Genomic DNA, 19,881 nt, shown 5'->3' with positions numbered 1-19,881 from the left:
GATGAATACAAATTGTTTCCCATGTCTCCTCTGAATGTATCTACTAAGACTACACTGTGCAGTAGCCAATAATTGTGCTGATTTTCCTTTTGATGGTTCATTTCTAAAACCACATATGAACTAGGAACATCAAATTAGTATCAGTCTGATCACAGAGCCATCACTGAGGTAGGGGCTTTCAGGCCATAAGTTCTAGACTGTGACATCAAGTCTACTCAGTCATCTGTTGCTCCATTATTTTAGAAGATGTGGGGGAGATATACCTGCATTTCAATGAGGGCCTTCAAGAAATGGATGCATTTAAATAGGAAAGGCTTTAATTTAGATGGCAGGTAAAAAAGGACCAACAATAAATAGAATTTATGTGAAATGGAAAAGGTGATTAAGGAACAGCAAATGACATTCATTTGACTTCAATCACTGGGACAGGAGTCTGTCTCTCTAGAAGCCTTCAAGGACACCTACCTTTTACCTTGGACTAGAACAAATACTTAGGCACTTACTCTAAGGCGAACTGCTTCAGTAAGAGACTAAAATGCAGATACAAGTTAGTTGCTAGCATTAACCAGACTGGATCCTTCTCAGAAACCTCTAAATAAGATACAACTGCCCACAGGGGTGATGTTTAGACTGGTTGTCTACATACAGATGTGAAAGACATTGTCTGGCTGGCAGTGAGAGATCATCCTTTTTGGTTCAGACACATGAGGGAGACCAGTGCATGCTGCCTGAGACCTCAATAGAATTGACAAAGTGCATAAAACCAAAATACTAAAAGAGTTTTTCTATGTTCTTGTAGTCCTGATAATATAAGTACACAAAAGGTTAGGTGGTAGGAAGAGTAATACCTTTTTTAGACCAAGTGATAGAGCTGGGAAGATGGCATGAGTTTTGGGGAACACCCAAAGAAGAGCCTGAGTGCCTGGAAATTTGTCCAATTTTTTCTGAACATTAGTTTGTCTAACAAGAGATATCACTTCTCCCTGCACCCTTTGTTTCTCAAACTAGGGGAACTTAATAACAACTTGTAGAAGATGAAAAAAAAGAGGTTAAACATAATACATTGTATGTAAGTCAGAGAAGAAAAAAAATGCAACGAAGGGGAGGTATTTTCTGGGAATTGAGGACTCCTACAATAACGGAGAGTGATACTACTTTCAAACATATATGTTGTAGACTCAGGTTGGTACAATCAATGAGCCCCATAAAGAGGTATTCTTACTGTCCCAGCTTGAGGCACTGTGAGGTGAACCTTGATATAAGCATCTATTTGTGAATAAACCCCTAAATTTAAATACAGCATGTTCCAACAGGCAGGTGAGGTGGTGCATTCCCCCCCTCCTTGGCCGCCCAACGATCTCAGGAATTCCTGCTAGGCCTTGGCCTTTGTATAATGAGTTGGGCGGTTAAACGTCCCTTGACCGTACCAGGAACTCTTGCACAACTAAGGTGGGGAGCGGCACTGACCGTACCAAGAATTCCTGTTGCCTGGCTGAGGCGGGGAACAAGAGCAGGAATAATTAATCATCCCCGGTTAGCCTTGGAACGTCCCTTACCTGGACTGTAGCTCAAGTGAAATGGTACCAGTGCTATTGGAATTCTGGTAATTTGCTGATGACTAAAGTCAATCATCTCCCCAACCTATAAACAGTGGTCCCAAGTGAGGCCCTTTGAGCTCTCCTGGACTGCAGCGGGCTGCGACCAGCATCTCCCTCTGAGGGGGATGCCTCTCAGAGCTCACAAACTCCCCAGTTTGCAAAAATCGGAGGACCATTGCCAAAAGCTGATGATGGGACCTGGGCTGATACCCTTCACTCCTTGAGGCTCAACCCTTCACCCGTTGAGAAAATGATGAGGCATTTGACATCAATATTTCACTGAACTCGAGGGGAATTTTTAACAGGGATACCTTTGTTTGTATATAGCTTAGTGTCTGTGTGCGTGCATGTGTGACTTGACCTGGGTATCCTATAGCAAGTATAGTATAAATATTGCCCTTTTGAATCTATAACTAAGTCACTGTTGTGATTGTAGTAAATTCCACTGAAACACTTTGTAAATGTTAAAAGGATCAAATTCTGCTAAATCTTGTGATTCACCTCAAACTGTGAATGAACCTCAGACTGCTGCTACACACATAATCCCTTTAGACATAAACCACTGACACGGTCTGGGACTAGAAGTGGATCCAACCGCACCTAAGCTCCATCAGGAGTTTAGAAACCAAGGGGGTCTTCTCTGAACCTCGTGACTCAAAGTGAGAGTCTCCCCTATCTTTTTACATCTCCAAACTCTGTGCAAATCATGAAAAATCAATTCTAACTTGATTTTCCTTTGTATGTTTCTCTCTTACCCTTTTGCATCTTTGGTCTCTGTATAAATCATTCTAGTTTGATTCTAACTTGATTTTCCTTTCTACCATGTACATCTACATGTTTCATCCATGTATTAAGTAACAGAGTGAACCTTGCCATTGAACTTTGTGAAGTCGTGCTTTTATAAATTCCCATTAAATCACTTTTGGTAATACCTTTGATGATGATTCTTTAAGCGGTCCAAACCACTCATTCACGACAGCAGGTCAGCTCTCAGGTGAGCACCTAGCTTGGCTGAGGTTCTAACTTCTGTGCCTCAGTCAAATGCCCACAGTCAGCTCAGATGTTGGTGCTTTTGAAAATGTGACACGACGACAATGTTAGGAGTAAGGTTTTTGTTGATCTAAGATCCACCACTTTGTAGTCTGGAATCTGTACAACACACTTGGGGGAATTATGTGACCAAAAATGCTCTTTCAGGTTTCTTTTGGAGGCTAATGATCACCTTAAAAAATAAGGCTTTTCTCAAACACTACAAATCCTAACTATTTTGCAAGATGCAATAAAGCTACCCTAGTCAGAAGTCACTATAAACCTAGACAATTAGATGTAACTACTAAATAAAGTGATTATGGGTCATTGTTGCAATTTGGTCAGTCTTCTAAACCAGCTCTCACAAAGTTTAAGTCCTTAAAGTACAAAGATAACTCTGAAATGGCAAAACTGTACCTTAATTACATGGACATTTTATAAATACTAAAGAATTAGATATTGAATACACAAATGAATAGAATAAAACTGCTTAAAACATCTCAAATCTTGAACAAGGTAAGCTTCTAAAGCAGAAAAAGTTGACTGAATATTTGAAAAACCTTTTATTTTTACTATCAGTCCAAAACTAAGTTTTGGAAGCAGCATCATATTAACAAATAAATTTCTAAAACCAGAGATGGTAAGGAAATACATAAGTTTTCAAATCCTATCTCTGTTTTAACTTGAGAACTTTTCAGTCAAAAAGTACAATTCAGATAGAAATTCAGATATGGAAGCATCATTTTAATTTAGCTTTTTTAATTACTCAATTGACCTACTTGCTTGCCTCAGGTGTAAATTATTCTTTTGTATTGAAAAATCCTCTTTCTTTGATAGTAAGATTCTGCAGATAATTTCAAACAAGATTTTAGAGGTGGAAAAGACTTAAGCTGGGGTCCAGCTCTTTGCAAACAAAGCAGACAATGGTTCTCAAAATGAGATATGGAATCCATTTTCATCCTGGATTGATATTTGGTCCTCAAATACCATTTACCTTCCTCTTTCATAAGAAATATAAGTAATTCAGCAAAGAATGTCCAGCAAACATTGCTGGTCTTCACTGAGGCCATATTTCATGCCATTCTGTAACAGATTTGGGAAAGCAGTGGGTTGCTCTCCACCATGGCAGCATGTTTTTCTATCACCCACTGGTTAGTTATTCATCAGAAGGATCAGTCATAATCAGCTTATATTTCTTCTGTGGGGAGGTTTCCACTTTGGACTTTTAAACAGCACACACGGCAGGATTAAAAAATAGCGAACAAATACAGAACAGTACTAAAGGAGAGACTGCAAAATAGCTTCACCTAGATGAAATCCCACATGCTTCTGGAAAATGCACGGACTTTTCTCCAAACCTCACTTTAGACGCAGATGGATTTTGAAGCAATTTAATACTGCTTTTTAAATTGCATTTTATGTGCATAGCATCACCCGTGCATGCAAGGCTGCAGAGGGCTATGAGCACAGAGGGCTGTGAGGCTGGAAGGCAGCACACGCACACTGTACAGGGCTCAAGGAAAAGTACAGCAGGCAACAAGGTCAACAGGCAGCGGAACAGACAACTGCTCTCTCTGGGCTCACGAACCACCGTCGCGCCTGTGCGGATGCAAAACAAACACCAGCATTGCCTCATCCCACAAAAACGTGTTTTTTTTTTATAGTGGGACATTTCCTGTGGAAGCACAAGAGGAACCCATCAACTTGACGAAAGAGTTTCAATGCCAAAAGAAGATTAACAAACAAGAGCTAGGCAGTGACGAAGCTGTCTCCCCACCCAGTCTGTTTTACTGTAGAGGTGACTAAAAGACACTGGCCACAAACCAGCTCTGCAGATGTTATAGGGTGTCAGCTTCGGTGCCTTCAGGAAAAAAGACTGCTTGCTGTTGTCACACATGCGTAAGAGAAGCACAGCAAAGAGCCCCGCTGAACCGAGCCCCCAAACGCGACTGTCAGCAAGGGCTCACGGCACTCGCCGTCATCCAGCACGCTCTACAGCTGATTGTGCCAACAGGTTTATCACTTAATATGCATCCTCTTTAGGATCCTCTGTCTGCTCAAACATGTAAAAAAACAAGTCCTGTCATCACTGTTTCACGTTCCCCAGGCATCTTACCATCTCTGCTCCCTCTTTACTGGTTTCTCCCATCAACTTGTCAAGTGCGTCAACATCCCACTTGCTAGGACAAACTTGGAGGAGGGACACCAAATGCTCTCAAGTCCCCCACAGTAGTTTGCTTTCACATGGGGATTTTTGGTTCAACTGAACTTCAGCTAAGGTATAGTTCTATGGGACTACTCTGCTCTCTCATTCTCCCCCTCTTCACATAATGTCTTCACATCCTACAGCTTTTTCAAAACAGTCCCAAATCCCGCAACAGAGCTGGACCGCAAATGAGTAGATCGTTTTTATTTGAAAGTGCTGCTCACTCAGCAAATGCACCTCTCTCTGAAGAAATGCAAATTGCTTAACACTGAAGAACAGCCTCATAGGCAGAGCTGCACATGAAAAATGAAAATCCCCCTGTAGAGGAAAAAAAAAAAGAACTTCTGGGTAAGGAGTAACTCTTGATCTTCATGATAGAGACGATGTTGGGAATTAAAGGGAAATGATTAAAAAAAAACAGAATCACAATACAGTTTGATTCCATTTTTAATAACATGTATTTACCAATGCGCTATCAGCTTGGCAAATATTCAAGATTGCAAGGAAATTCAACTTTCATTTTGTTATTTGGCAGATTAAAAAAACAATTAAATTATGTACAAAACAGATGCACAGTATGCCTTGCTTGAAACTTAAGATTTAAAAAAAATTATTTATAAGGATAGGGGCATGAAAATTTAATTTAATGTTCACCTTAGGTAATTTTGTGTCTTATTGTTCACAGCAATTACCATAAATCTACATATCAATAAGCGAGAACAGATGTCAGTTGTTACAAGTGCTTGCCAATCAGGCCTGTTAAAAAGTGACAGATGGATGGTGATAGAACATTCTCATAAGGCCTATTAGCACATTCACAGGAAATTTTTGTAGTGCTGCACAGTCACAGATGCAGTTCTGTGAAAACACGGGGAAATTTGAGAGCATGAGATTTACATTTTACAACTTCTTGTGCTGCCTCTGACACAAACTTTCATACAATGAAGCAATTTGCCTCATTTCAGTCACCGCAGCTTTTCTCCTGTGATAACTGTAAATTTGGAATTACTGGGTATTTGTAGAGGAGGCAACAGAGTCACGAGCTGTTTCTGAAGACTTCTTAGGCCTCATCAGCTCTTGGGTTTCCAAAACCGTAATAAAATCATATGAGGAAATAGCTGAGATTTGCTTGCTGAACAAATTCTTAATAAAGGCAGGCACTGGCTACAATATATGCACGGAGAGTTTCAAAGTCAGTGGTGATTATCAGAGCCAAATCTGGATAGCCCATAAGCAGTTCCCACTAACCTGACTTCCTTTTCTTTGGAAATTTTATCCTTCCCAATTACTAGGATTTATTCCTTCTGAATTAAATCCTGACTGCAGCTTAAAAATCGTGGATTAAGGTCAAATTTATCATCTCCAGGCCAAAAAGCAACTATTTGCTAACACTGACAGCAGCCATTTTGGATGCTGACGTTAAAAAAGGGGTTAAAGTCTTCACAGCCTGTGTCTGAAAGACAGTGATGTTCTTCCAGCAATATTCTAAGAATTAAAATAGACAGGAGACCTGGGGGCTACCTCCATCAAACCGCATACACTCTGCACCTACCTTTAGAAAAACTGCTTATCTGAACAGTGCTTAAGGTACTCTGAACATTTAGTGTTCGATTTAGCAAAGCCCTGAAAACAATTTTTTAGTCCAACTTGATTCTGCCCTGTTTTTTAAGACTATGTGCTTAAATCTAACTGAAAGCTAGAGTTACTAGTTGACTCATGTAGGATTTCAGCACATTTTCAAGTGATGCATGCTCTAAACAAATTCCTGGCAAAAAATGTTCTTTTCTCAGTTGAAACTTCCCCAGTCCTAGTTGGAAGGATTCATCTGATCTAACTTTACCCGAATGAAAGTTACTCGCTCAGGCTCTTGCTATAGTCAAAGGAGACTGAGGATGATTCATTCGATCCTAAAATAGATAGATTAACCCCAGCCCTTAGTAGGATGAATTGCAGCCTGTGAGTGACTCCCTCTTCACTGACATCGCAGGGAGACCGGACGCCTAATTTCCAAACTGCTGAGGTTCAGTGGGATGAATTCCACCCCCAGAGGAACGAAGGCAATAAAAAGCCCCTCTCCTTCCTTTTGCCGTTTATGGAAAGCCCAGCCAGAGCTACAGATCTTGTGTCCAGGCTCAGCCAAACTTCCACATCATGCACTTTTACACCTCAATAGGCACGTCTTGTAAACTGCCGAGCGTTGGTTTTCCTCTCAAGGTGCCTCTCCTTCTCCTGTACGCAGGAGTGACATGTGGATTGAAGGCAGCTTCATTTGTTTCACACTCTGCCTCTCCAAAAAATGCTAAATGGAGTTGTTTAATTTATTAGCTAAAGAAAAGAAAAAGCTAATTGTATGGGTTAAATTAAGTAGGACTTTCAATGGAATTACTGTTACAAAAGCTCAATGTTTTTAGTCCCCGAGGTCAACATTTTCAAAACTGGCAGTTATCTTTAAGAAACAGCTATCTCCCTTGAGTTGGAAACAGTTTCTCAATGACCTTTACTTTTAATACGATATCCCTAAAGAGGTCATAGCAGGAGAAGCCCTCCTTCAGTATGGCTCTGCTGGAATGAAGCCACCAAAGAGTCAGAGGATATAAAGGATCCTTGGGCCAATGCAAAAGTATAGAGCTTTTGTGCAGATGGTCCTGGCTTCCAACTGGTCCCTCCAGATCCACTGAGCCAATCCGACAATTAGAGGAAAATATTCAGAAAGCAGAACCTCGCAGAGTTTCTCTCACCCATCTGCTCCTACAGACTCTGCAACAGGAGGAAATCTGGCTTGGGTAACAGAAGAAGGGTGAAATGGATTGAACAGGGCTCAGAAAGGGCCAGAAGTTCAACCCAAAATGCAACCAAACCATGAGAGAGTTTGGAAAGGACTGGGAAAAAACATACATTGGAAAAATAGAAAAAGTCCCAGCTGTAGAGGGTTTAGGGATTTGAAAGCCAAAGCAAGAAAAGCCAAAAGCATCATTTCTTCTCCTGCATGACTTCAGAAAGCAAAATACACTGTCTGTTCAATGAAATTAAGAGAGTCCCTTTGTGTCTTTTATGAGTACTGTATGTGTTTTTATGTCCTCAATAGTCACACATGTAGAAATATTTCTGTATAAGCGAATATTTATTCCTGCCAAAACATTTTACATTAATGGACAATAGAAAATCTTCATAGATCGTATCTTCTTGAACATTTCAATTTTCTACAGTCACCCTATGTAATATAAACCCCCCATTTATACTGTCTGTATAGTATTTTCCAGGTTCTTCTTAAGCAGGCAGGTTGGCTTAAATAGCTGCAGCTTTTAGGACCTGATCCAGTGCCAGCCAAATTCAATGCAAACGTTCAAATGACATCAATCTCCTTTGAACTAAGCTTTCCATGCAATTTGTATATATTTGAAGGAGGAATCTTTTTTGCTTGAAAAGTTGCTAGCGCTTAATGTAGCTTGCATTGTCTTTTTAAAATAAGACAATCAAATCACATAATGTAATTCATCTACATTATTAGCCTTCCCCAAAGACAAAGCACAGGCTAGACACTGAGGCTTGAGAGGCATATGAAAGAAAACACTGCCTTTAAATTAGCATTAGCAGATATCGGAGGAGGGGAGGAAAAGTGAGGAAGTGCTTGCTATAAAATATATACATTATGATGGGATGTGCTCGCATGTTTTACAAAGGACAGTGAAGCAGAGTTTGGCAAGTTAGTGTTAGCTCCTGTAATCAAGACGAGGGGATTACTATAACACCAAAGGCAGCATTGCCAACTCTCCCAAATTTATTACCACTCTCAACATATTACATTGTTTTCTTCGGCTTGGCTCCTGAAATAAAACAATTTCAGGAAAATCTCATTTTTCAATAAAAATGAGAAAAACCTAAACTGGGGAATCAAATGTGGAACCTTAAACTTGGAAAGCTAAATGGCAAACTACAACCTTTTGTCTCTCAAGTTTTAATATCTCACAGATTTTAGTTAAACCAATTTCATGATTTGCTTGGACTTCACACATGGTTTATGAACATAGGGCAGAGGCAATACTGAACATATAGTAGGGTCAGTGGGCTGCTACAGCAAGAACAGCATTCACTTTTAGAGCCTGTGCTCTGTGTTTAATGTCTGTATGTTAGTGAGTTCTTGAGAAAAAATCCCCATTTTTCTTTGGATTGGATCCCCAGCTCCCAAACAAACAAACTCCAATTCTCTTCAACCAGAAATGCCTAAAAATCCCAATCCTTTCAACAAAACCAAAGAACCCTTGCTTTTGCCACACAAAACCTACTTTAACCAGACTGAGGCATGATACTAGGGAAAGGGAATTTTAAACTTCATACTGAAGACCTGTGTCTTTGCCCTGCTACCAAAGAAAATTGCTTTGATTTAAGAACTAGTAACACTGAGGACTGCATGGCAAATATTTCTTCACATACACAGCAGGGTGTGTGCTGTGTCCTTTTGGTTCAGTACAGAGACAACATGAGCTTTAGCAGTACAAATAAATACTTACAGATCCAAATGTCCCTAATTTTGGACAAGGGGGTGGCTGTATTAGAAGTCTTAATTTAGCAAACTGTGACTTCATTGAGACTTAAGCACAAAAGAGATGCTAGAGCCCTGACATGTAAGTAAGAGTGAAATTTCAATGGCTCATGTGGCTTTTGATCAAACTTTTAGTGTCTGAATTATGTGGTAAGCACACCCATTGACTTCAAAGATAAAAGCTGGACCCCTCAAACACAAAGTTCAAAGAACTTGCAAGCTGCAATGACAGATCTTCTTTAGCATCTTATTCAATTGTGTCTAGATTTTATTCCTCACCTTGAAATATTATACTAATAGGCAAGCTATATGCAATATGGAAATACATATTAGGTTCATTTTTGTCAAATGCACGTATACAGAATTTAAAAAACTCTAGGCCTTTACAAACATTCAAGGATGGCTTCAGCAGGTAATGCAAGATCTTGCTGCAGACACAGCAGTATTTTCTATGCCTTTCACAAAACACAATATACAAATTTTTAATACTAGATGCACTGCATGACATAGTACTGCATGATTTCTGAGGAGAGGACATAAGCTCTCAGTCCTAACAATGAAATAGCGCTTAGTCTTTGGCACTTTCATGTAGAGCTGCAGCTTGGAGAGAAATTTAGTATCACTAATCTTACCTTGAACATAGAGGTTTAAGAGTAACATGTTTTGGGGAAAGAAAGGACTAAAATTCAAGCTGTTTTGATAACATGAATACAAGATAAAAACTACATATTTTCCATGAGAGGCAGTCAGTCATTAATAGACGAGTGCATTAGCAATCTAATCTGTGGTTGAAAATGTGTATCCCTCAAGTAACAATGATGTGCCACTACAATTTCTTAAGATTACTTTCTACTAGTCTCAAGACCGTATGATTTTCAGAGAATAAATCACATCCCGGATTGAGAGCCCATCCTGAAATTACTTGACTAAAATTCTTAGTTTTAACACAGTTCTTGAAGACAAAGCTGAATCTACACTAACAGTGAGAAACAGGCAACAGAAAACTTCTAAGGAGCACATAATGCAATGGATATCGCATTGTTTTTCCTCGGTGTCTCAATTCTTTCATTTTGTAGACCTAACCAAATACGAAAACATTAAAACACAATCTCTGAGCTGAAAGTCACTTCCAAAACTGCCAAGTATGAAACTGTTACTGAACCGCTCTGTTCTGTTTATCATATTAAGATACATTTTTTTGATGAAAAAATGCTAGATCGCAAGTGTAACATAATAGAACCAGCAAGAACTGCCAGCAGGTCTGAGGAAGAGAGAATAATTTAGAGATATTGTCATCTGTAGGCCAATTTATATTGTCAGACAGCAGGTTCACATTAGTCTCTGATGTCACTGCAATAATGGCATAATATAACGATTGAGCAAAGAATACCTGTGGGGTATAGCTATACAGTGAGGTATATCTATACTTGTTAAAGTATTTCAGGATTCATTCAAAGCAGAACCAGAAGAAGCAAAAGACCAGGACTAAAAGAAGAGTGAGAAAATGGTATTCATAAAGACTTCTGAATATTTTAGCCCTTGTTTTGTGATGATGAAGCATGCACAATGTTGTATTTCATTGATTCAGTGGGTTCATGATTAAAATAAACTAATGTGGCAATTTAGGGGTTTTGTGCTTCCTTTTTTTTTTTCTCCTCTAACAAGAAAAAACGCTTTTAACAGTTTCTCGCGGCAGGCATAATGTGCATCTGTGCTCTGATTTACTGCACATGCTGCCTTCTCTAGCATCATGTTAAGTTAGGGTATCAGCATGGTAGGTCACACAGTGGGAGTGACCTTTTGCTAATCACTACACATCAGTTACTACTGGCACACAGCTCATTACTAAGAAACCCTCCAACTAGCTGGCTTTCAAATCCGCTCACACTTTGATATTTTTTTCCCTTTTCTTTCTTTCTTTCTTCCTCCAGACTAAAGATTATACTTTTACATAAAATCTTCTGTTGTGTAATTTTGTCAACTAGGGTTCCAAAGTCAAAAAGGCACCCAGTTAATTTTCCATGATTATAAAAGAAGCCTGAAAATTCATACTGAAGGTAGGCCTGTAATCTTGGGTTTCATTAAAAAGGTCAGAACATTTTTACCCACCACCTATTATTAAAATGTTTGAGGGCTGCCATTAATTTGATTTTTCAGGACACAGAAATCTCACTGGAAATTAGAATGTAATCCTGCTGTTGCTTTACTGACAGTTTTCATAGGGTAGGATACGGCTGCAGGGACTAAGAGCTCTCCTGCAATTTACAGTTGGTTACTTTGGACAAATGGCAGGTGACTAATGCAAGACAAACTGTTTGCACAACCTGGGAGCACTGGGTTTAATTTCAGTTTCTGAAAGAGGGGAGAAAGTGTTTCTATTGATGTTGAACTGTGAGCTGTCCCCTGCCAATACATCTGCTACATTTAACACACAACACGCCCCCCCACCCCCGACAATGTGATTATTAGAGGTACAGAATTCAATAGCTTAAGAATACAAAACATAGCTGGAGCAAAATGAAATGGTTTTTAACTTACCGGCCATTTGCTGAATGCCGCTGAAGGCACCCAAGTTACTGGAGGAAGTTGCTTGTTGCAGAAGCTGCAAATTAACAACACAACACAGCAATCTATCTGACATTAATGTAACAAATGAAGATAAAACTAAAATGAGCTATCATTTCACATTTGGAGTATTTATGCTTTCCTTTACGTTTATATAGTCTCTTGCTTCTGTCTATTGTTGGAATGAACATCCCTAGAGTCAATGCTGTAAATCCATATTAATGTCTAATCTCTATTAAGAAACACAGAGACACAAGGGAAACTCAATAACATTGCTGCTTTAAAACAATTAATCAATTTATTCTTTTTAACAACCAGGTGTTAAATCTATTTAAACCAACATAGCGTGACTAATTACAACCCTCTGTAGTCTAGTAGTTACCATAACTCATCTCTGTCAATCACGGTCCATTCTCCCCCACCCCCTTGAATTCAGTTTTTCCTTTATTATCTTTATGAATCAAGCACACAGATACTCATTAGACTGGTATTTGTATACAACAATTTAGCCTACCTCAGTATTAATTAGCCTACCTCAGTACTAATATATATTTTTAATTGCCAGGTAAATTGCTCTTTATAATTATATCACTATACCAAGGCATTGTATGCATACAAATTGTGTATTTATGCATACACGCTACATACATACGGACGCATCTATTTGTCTAACTCGGAACCATCAGAACTCCCAAGTTATCCAAAAGCTGCTCAACCAGACGCCTCAACTCGAGAGCCTCAAAAGGCTCCCTCTCAACTGTGCTGCAGGGGAGTCTCTCTTGGCCACCCAGGACCTAAGACACGTGGCTGTGGATTTCAGATTTCTCCAACAGGGACAGCAGCTAGCATTTGTTTCGCATCTGACAAATGGACCAAGGAAAATACCACTTTAAATTTAGGAGAAACAAATGGTTTTCCCCTGCCACCTTCACTTTCTGTACAAGTTAGTATGAACCACGCATGTTTAGCATTGACAGGACCACGCGTTAAAGTGAATGCCATTTCCAAATGAAAATGTGGAAAATTAGAGGATTGAACCACAACATTCCAGTTTAGGGGCTGCCTCATATAGATATGGCCCCTACAGTGTTCAGCTGCCCATCTGTCCTCCCCTAAGGAAGAACTTAAGTTTTATTTCAGCTATAAAACCCAGACTCTAACATTCAAAAGAACAATAAAACTAATGGAATCAAATTTATTCTGCAGCACAAATAAACTTTAAATGCTTGCCTTGGACAGCTCTGACACGTCTTGAAATGTTTATTCAAATTCTATTCCTTCTTATTTATTTTTAGACCATGTGATAAACATACAGAGTTTTTTTATATAGAAGATGACATGCTACGTATCCTGGAGGACTTAGCAATTTATTGCAGTGAGTTTACTATAGCTGATTTACCATGGTTCTAAAACAAATGCAGTATAATACAGCCACCACCTCTGAAATGAACTTACAGCTAGGTATTGTGGTGTGAGTCCTCCAAGACCTGTGAGGTTTCCCCAAGTGGCAGTGTTGAGCTGTTGCATCTGCTGTGCCAACTGCTGCTGCAAACGCCGCTGCTCCTTGTCCTTTTGGGTATCGGCAAACTTCACCACGATTGGCGAAGAGCAGCCCTGTGGTTAGACAGATCGGGAAAGACAGAAGCGTTAAATCACATCAAGTCACACTCGCATCGTGAGCTCAGCCATGTCCCACAGGGCCACCGGCAATGGCACGATCTGATCGCTCACCCTCTCTTTGTGATTGACATATGTAGGACTGCAAGGACTAAGATTTTCAGCTTCTTAGGAAAAGAGGCTATGGAGAAATTGTGGATTCCCCAGTTCTTTTTATAAAGCACCGTTCCTCAGGCTCTCTTTTCCTTCCAGCTATCAAAACTGCTGCCAGAGACAGCGAAGTGTACCAGTCCTCTTTAATTAAGCTTCACAGCTGATGAGATGGACGTGATGCTTTGTCTGCAGTCTGTTTTCAAGGCATCGCCAAAGGGAGAGGTGTCCAACCTCCCTGCTGCCAGGGATCGCACAGCCAACACCGCCCTGCCGCCACGGGCTGGCTGCGTGGGCACGCTTGGTGCAGGTGGCTCGCGTACCTTGCGTAAATAGACTGTGAGCAACAGATTTACTTCAGCGCCCATCATCAGCGGGTCACCGCTCCTTGGCATATCAAGGACCCCCAGTCCGAAGTGAGCACAAAGGGTGATGCTGCTAGGACAATTCACCCACCTGCGGTCCGCTCCCAGGCACGCTTTGTATCAAGCACCCTTGAGATGTGAACAAAGGGCGGGATGCAGACCAGAAGTGTCTAGTTCTGGTGATAGCAGCCCATTCCTGATGGCCACCATTTCTTCTACTGCTTCTACGAGCCTGTTGTTACATGATATGGGAGGGCTGTGAGGCGCCTTAGGAAATAGGGAAGCTGTAAGAAAGAACTAGAGATCTGGTCTGCAGCCTACTCCTCACCCATGTCTGAGGGACCCTTGAGAAGAAGTAGGAGGTCATGGACCAGACAGATTTTTGAGGTAAGCTGCATATTTCCCTCGGACTTCAGGTTGGGTATTCCTGGGCAAAGTCACTGAGAGAACGAGACACGTGAATATGGAAGATGTCTCTGTTGCTTTCGCTCTATTTTTTTTTTCTTGCTAACAAATGTTTTCATATTTTAACCTTTCAAGTCTTCCTTTTTTTCAAATCAAGGGAGCAAACTATATACTGCAATGATTCAGTTCTTCGAATTAATTCAAGCATTTTGTGAGTCATAGAAACCGTCAATCCATTTTGTACGGTTTTCCAACTTTATAGGATCCAATGAATAACTTCCCTCCACCCGCCACGCTTTGTTATACTAATTTCTTGTCTAACTTCAATCTGAATACAATGGTAGGAGTGAAAGGTGACTCAAGTCCAAAAAACACAGCAGCGCTTTAGCCAAAGCGTATAGTGTGGGATGCGGAGCAGGATTATACTTAACCTAACTCTTCCCATGGCTGCTCTCATAACACTATGAACATCTTCAGAAAAGTTCCTGTCCTCTATTATTTACAAAAAGCAGCCGTGTACCTTTTCACTGAAGAACCTCACACCAGGACAAATTATAAGAATATTCACAATCAACAGATGAAATAAACCACAATAATAATATCTCTTGTGTGAAGATCTCGCATCAATACTGTTCCTTTAGAATTATCTTAGAAAATCATCACTTGCGATTTATTATTCCACCTCCAACTCCTTTCCTGTGTGTTTCATTGTAAAAAATGTCTTTCAGTGTTTCAGTGAGGAAGAAAGGAGATACGTACCACTCCAGCAATCAAATAAAGATTATGAAGGAGTCAGCTTGTTACACAATTACCTCTCTCTAGTGATTTTTATACTAATATTAAAAACAAGACCCTTTAAAAAAAAAGAAAGAAAAAGGAGCCAGGAGGTAGAGGGTGTGAGAGAGATTTTTCCAGTTTCACTAATAAAAAAAGCAAGCTGTTTCTATTTAATATGAGGATTGGTAGCAATGGGCTAAGAACAACCAGAACTTACTGCCTTCTACATAGATGTACAGGAGAATCAAGCCTATATCCAAAGAAATAAAAATGAATTTCAAAGCAAGAGACATTATATGGCTATTTCAGTTCTCAGTTCAGCAGCTCAGCACTCAACACTACAGCTGACACCATATTTATGAATGCTTAAATGTCAGTAAATTGTATAAAAACAATATCTCTGCAATTTATGAATCTATAATTCATTTTTTCACTGTCTGCTCTATATTTCATTACTTCATCATTTTCAAGAGAGCAAACATTCTGAAGACTGAAATTATATGTAGCAAGTGGCTCTATATGAGAAAAGGGTTGTTATTGTTGCATCAAATTTACTCCATGATAACAAATTAGTGTCTTCTACTGGTGCTGCATTTGAATGCGTTAAACAAACAAACAAAATCCACAGAAATGAGATAGAAGAGCAAAAACTCTAGAGCAGCAATTATGTTTTTAAAATCAGTTAATTTAACCAGGTCAGAAAGTAAGGTTGAAAGAGTAGTAAGAGAATTCGTTATTCTAGCAGCCTTGTTCATCTGGACATTAACATCCCCATTGTTCTTTCTTAGCCCACTCTGAAAATTCATATTGGTCAACGATGTGTGCCAAAGAACTGAAAATAAATCAGAGAAAAACCCTGTAGTAATTGGGTTGAAATGTAATTGTGTACTACATATTGTCCCCCAAGTCCACTTTTGTTTGCAAAAAACCATGAAACAAAAGTGTCCAAGGACCACTGTTTCAGGCTGAGAGTCGAGATTTAACACTAGCTAACCCAAGATAACTTTTTACTAGAAGAGTATTGGCAAAAGTGTGCAAAATTTTTTTTTGCATAAAAGGTGATTTCTCTTTTATGCTTTCCATTTTCTGTCTTGAGGGGAAGCTCCCAGCACATACACAAGGTGCACCTCCCTTCCTCATTCAATGGCATGGTATCTCCATCCCATTTAGAGCCATTTTCTTCCCAACAGCTGGTGCTGCCTTCGTACTTTTCTTTGTGTTGTCAAGCCAGTAGGTGCAGACTCCACTGAGTCCCTCACCCACGGAGCTGGAGGGTGTACTGCTTCTCTCCAAGAAGGGACTCTCTGCCTAAGCTCAATTGGCACAAAGACCCAGACGTTCAAAGTGCAAAATATTTGGAATCGTCTTGCCCATTTGGGGATCTCATTGATGACGCCTCTAAAGGTTTTGAGAGGTATTTTGATCCAAGAGTAACTATTCTATAGAATTAATGTCAACAGGAGTATCACGTCAAAATGCAGCCTCTTTTGGAGCACTGCATACAACAGAAGAATGGGAGAATTTGTCTGGGAGGTATTATCTCTTTAATTTTACCATCTTCTGAGGTAGAGCTGTGTAAAATTCATCTTGCTAGACAGAAAAATACATTAAAACACATGGAAAATATAGGTAAAACACAGTATTACCAATAAACATTTCCTTTTTACTTGGAATCAAACCCAGCGAAACATATAGGTCTGAATTAATGGAGCAGTGCATGGCAGACAAATTACTACGAGTATTATTTCAGAGACTCAAAGTGGCAGTTTTTTCACAATATACTGTCAGACTGCATAGATTGTATAACAGCAGCTTTCTAGTAAAGATAATTTCAATTATTCTCATCTCATTGGCAGATTCTCATCTAAAGCTGTATACTCAGGGTCTAAAAATGCATTGCACTGAAAAGAAAACACATTGATTATAAAAGAAGCTCAACCAAATTCAAACGTGATGTTTGGAAAGACAATAGCTTTGCAATGCCGATATCATCACTTGTAGTATACAGGAAACAGTTAGTGACATTTTCATGCACTGGGTTGATTTTTATCTTCTTCTTCTCCTCTGTCCACCCTCCCACCCCTGGTCTCCCCCCTTGGCTCGTTACACAAAGCAGCTCAACGACATGACGCAATAATGATTGTTTAGCACCCAGCATGCTTTGGGAGACTAGAGCATTGCAAAGAAAAATCACTGAGAAAAAAAAAATCGAAAGGTCCTGGTGGAAAAATAAATAAAAAAAGAAACAAGTGCACATAACATCAATGCCACCTCTGAGAAAAATCATCACTACACGAAGATACAGTATACATAATACAGTATAACATGCACTCTCCAATGATAAGCTAGAAGATCCAGAGTAAGTAAAGACTTCATACTTGTGCGGTTTTTTGTGCAAAATTCTGAAAGACCATGACAAAAATCACAGACTGAAAAAAGTTTTGAGATTGCCAGACAAGCCGTGGCATTCGATAACCACTCCAATGAACGGATCGTTAGCCTGCAGCTATATTCACATTTAGTGAACAGGTTTAAAGTTTTGTGTTGCTCATCATGATAAAATATGAGGCCGTCGAGGCAGTTTGGAAGGAAATAAAGAGCTTTGCTTGTGAGGGGCCAGCCACGACGGTGCTCTGCAGGAAGTGCCACACTTCGATATGCTCTGTCATCATTAGCATTTTTATTGGCTACATGAAGAAGGAGAAATTATATTAACTTAAAAAGAGATTCTATTTGTAGAAAAACACATGCACTAGTAACTCAGCGTGGCCAGGTAAATCTCTTGAGCTTTTTCTCAGAGCAGCACAAACCACAACACTTAAAAATCTATTTAAAGGAAACTAAGATTTTTCTTTGGGGGTGTGTGTGTTAAAATTAAAGGTAATTTACTCATCAGATATACTCTGAGTATGACTGAGGAGCGGTATTCACGGCATTTTTATTTTCTGCTGAATGTCACTGAAAACAGGATCAAGAGCCGTGTTTGGATACCACACAGCAACCTTATTGTGTGCTTTCAGGTCATTAAGAAAAATAAACTTCACAAAGACAGGTAGAGTGAGTTGGTAAAAAGTTTAAATCTGTGATTGTCATGTGTCTGATCTGGTCCAGGAGAGCATGGCTTTACCATTCGCAATCATTTGCACAAAGAAAACAAAGAAAGGGCAAATGATACAGTACTGTACCTCCATGGTCTGAGACTGGTGCATGGCTTTGATTGCATTCTGTGCCATTGCCCTTGTAGAAAATGTGACAAACGCACAGCCTGTGGGAACAAGGGGACAGGGAGCAGGAAAGACAAAAAACAACAAGACAAAAGGGTTGGACGCTTGTTAAACCAACACAGTCTACGAGAACGGCCACAAGACGACACTGTTCTCAGTAGTACATAAAAATAAACAACTTCTCTAGTTTATTTATCGACAGTGCTGACTTGCTAATCTGACCATAGATGAAAGAAAAAAAATTAGGTGGGGATGGGTGAGGAGAAAGGGGTTTTTCCTTTAATTTTGTTGTTGTTGTTGTTTTTGTTCTTTAGCCACAGGGTTTGAAATATGTAAGGCTTTTATGTAGACTTTGGATTGCATAGTTTAGTCTATTCAGACCATGCATTAACAATTGCTTGCTATGGCTTTTCTGCAGGTAAATTGTGGATAGTGAATAAAATGACTGGCATCACTGGCAGCTGAACTGGGAACTTAATAAAGGAGTCCATAATGTCACATATTTCCGTGATGCACCAAGAACAACCGTACAAATAAGCAAGAGAAAAACTCCACTGTGTAGCCTGCGACTAAGTGTGAAAAGACTCAGACAAAATTGAGTAATGTAGGTGGAATCTCAACATTTAAGAAAAGAACATATTAAAAATAAAAATCTTTATGATTTTTGTTTCTCCGAGTCCTAGACACAAGTATAATTCTTTGACCTATGAAAGCTACCACCAGCTTGAACAAACCTGAAGCTATGTGCATGAATAACTGAAAAATCATTTTTTTTCCCTCCTCAGCCTTTTAAATCGTAATGAAAAGCCAGTAGGCTAATGCCTGGGCTATTTTTCCACCCTTTTACTATTGTCAGTCATACGTACACTGGGCATGGTACAGGTCAACTTTTTTAGTGCATGACTCACTGCCCTTTTGACTAATAAAAACATTGCCTTCTGAGATTTACATTTTATTCTTCATGCACCCTTGGGCATCTTAAAGAAAAAGACTGTGAAATTAATGCAGATTCAGGCTGATTTTGTAATAATACCACGGCACACTAAAAGCTTAGCTAAAGCAACACAGACTTATTTCACTTGTGATCTCTAATGACTTTAAAAGTGCATTGATTTTCAGCTCCCTTAGCCTTGCACAGTTTGAACTTAGGTTTCAGAGAATAATTTAGTGTTCCACTCAATTTCCTCAAAACATTATTATTATTACTACTTAAAAGATTTCCAAATGAAGCAAATCTAAGCACTGAGAGGCTAAAGCATATTGTCATTTTAGAGCTAATGCATGAAAGCTACATTCTGGCATCAAAAATACAATATTGTTGCCCCTGTGGCCAATGGGCAAAATAAACCATTTTGCAATCCAACAAGCAACAGATTGTTTGGTTTATGCAAATCAATTTGAGGCA

The 19,881-nt window shown here is 39.4% G+C and overlaps 1 protein-coding gene across 5 annotated transcripts in view; it reads right to left on the bottom strand.

Moving 5' to 3' along the window:
• Positions 1 to 19,881, bottom strand: part of CELF2 (CUGBP Elav-like family member 2) — a 374,910-nt gene that overhangs the window by 40,222 nt on the left and 314,807 nt on the right. For all 5 annotated transcript variants that reach the window (XM_075024683.1, XM_075024684.1, XM_075024685.1 and 2 more), the window contains 3 exons: positions 18,438 to 18,517; positions 13,394 to 13,552; positions 11,912 to 11,975 (listed from right to left, as the gene is read on the bottom strand). In XM_075024683.1, coding sequence (XP_074880784.1) covers positions 11,912 to 11,975; positions 13,394 to 13,552; positions 18,438 to 18,517 — 303 coding nt within the window. The remainder of the gene's footprint in view (positions 1 to 11,911; positions 11,976 to 13,393; positions 13,553 to 18,437; positions 18,518 to 19,881) is intronic.

This window comes from Buteo buteo, chromosome 4, assembly GCF_964188355.1.
Source record: "Buteo buteo chromosome 4, bButBut1.hap1.1, whole genome shotgun sequence".
NCBI classification, from domain to species: Eukaryota; Metazoa; Chordata; class Aves; order Accipitriformes; family Accipitridae; genus Buteo; species Buteo buteo.
The sequence above is the reverse complement of the archived record's forward strand: the minus strand, read 5'-3'. Positions and strand labels throughout refer to the sequence as shown.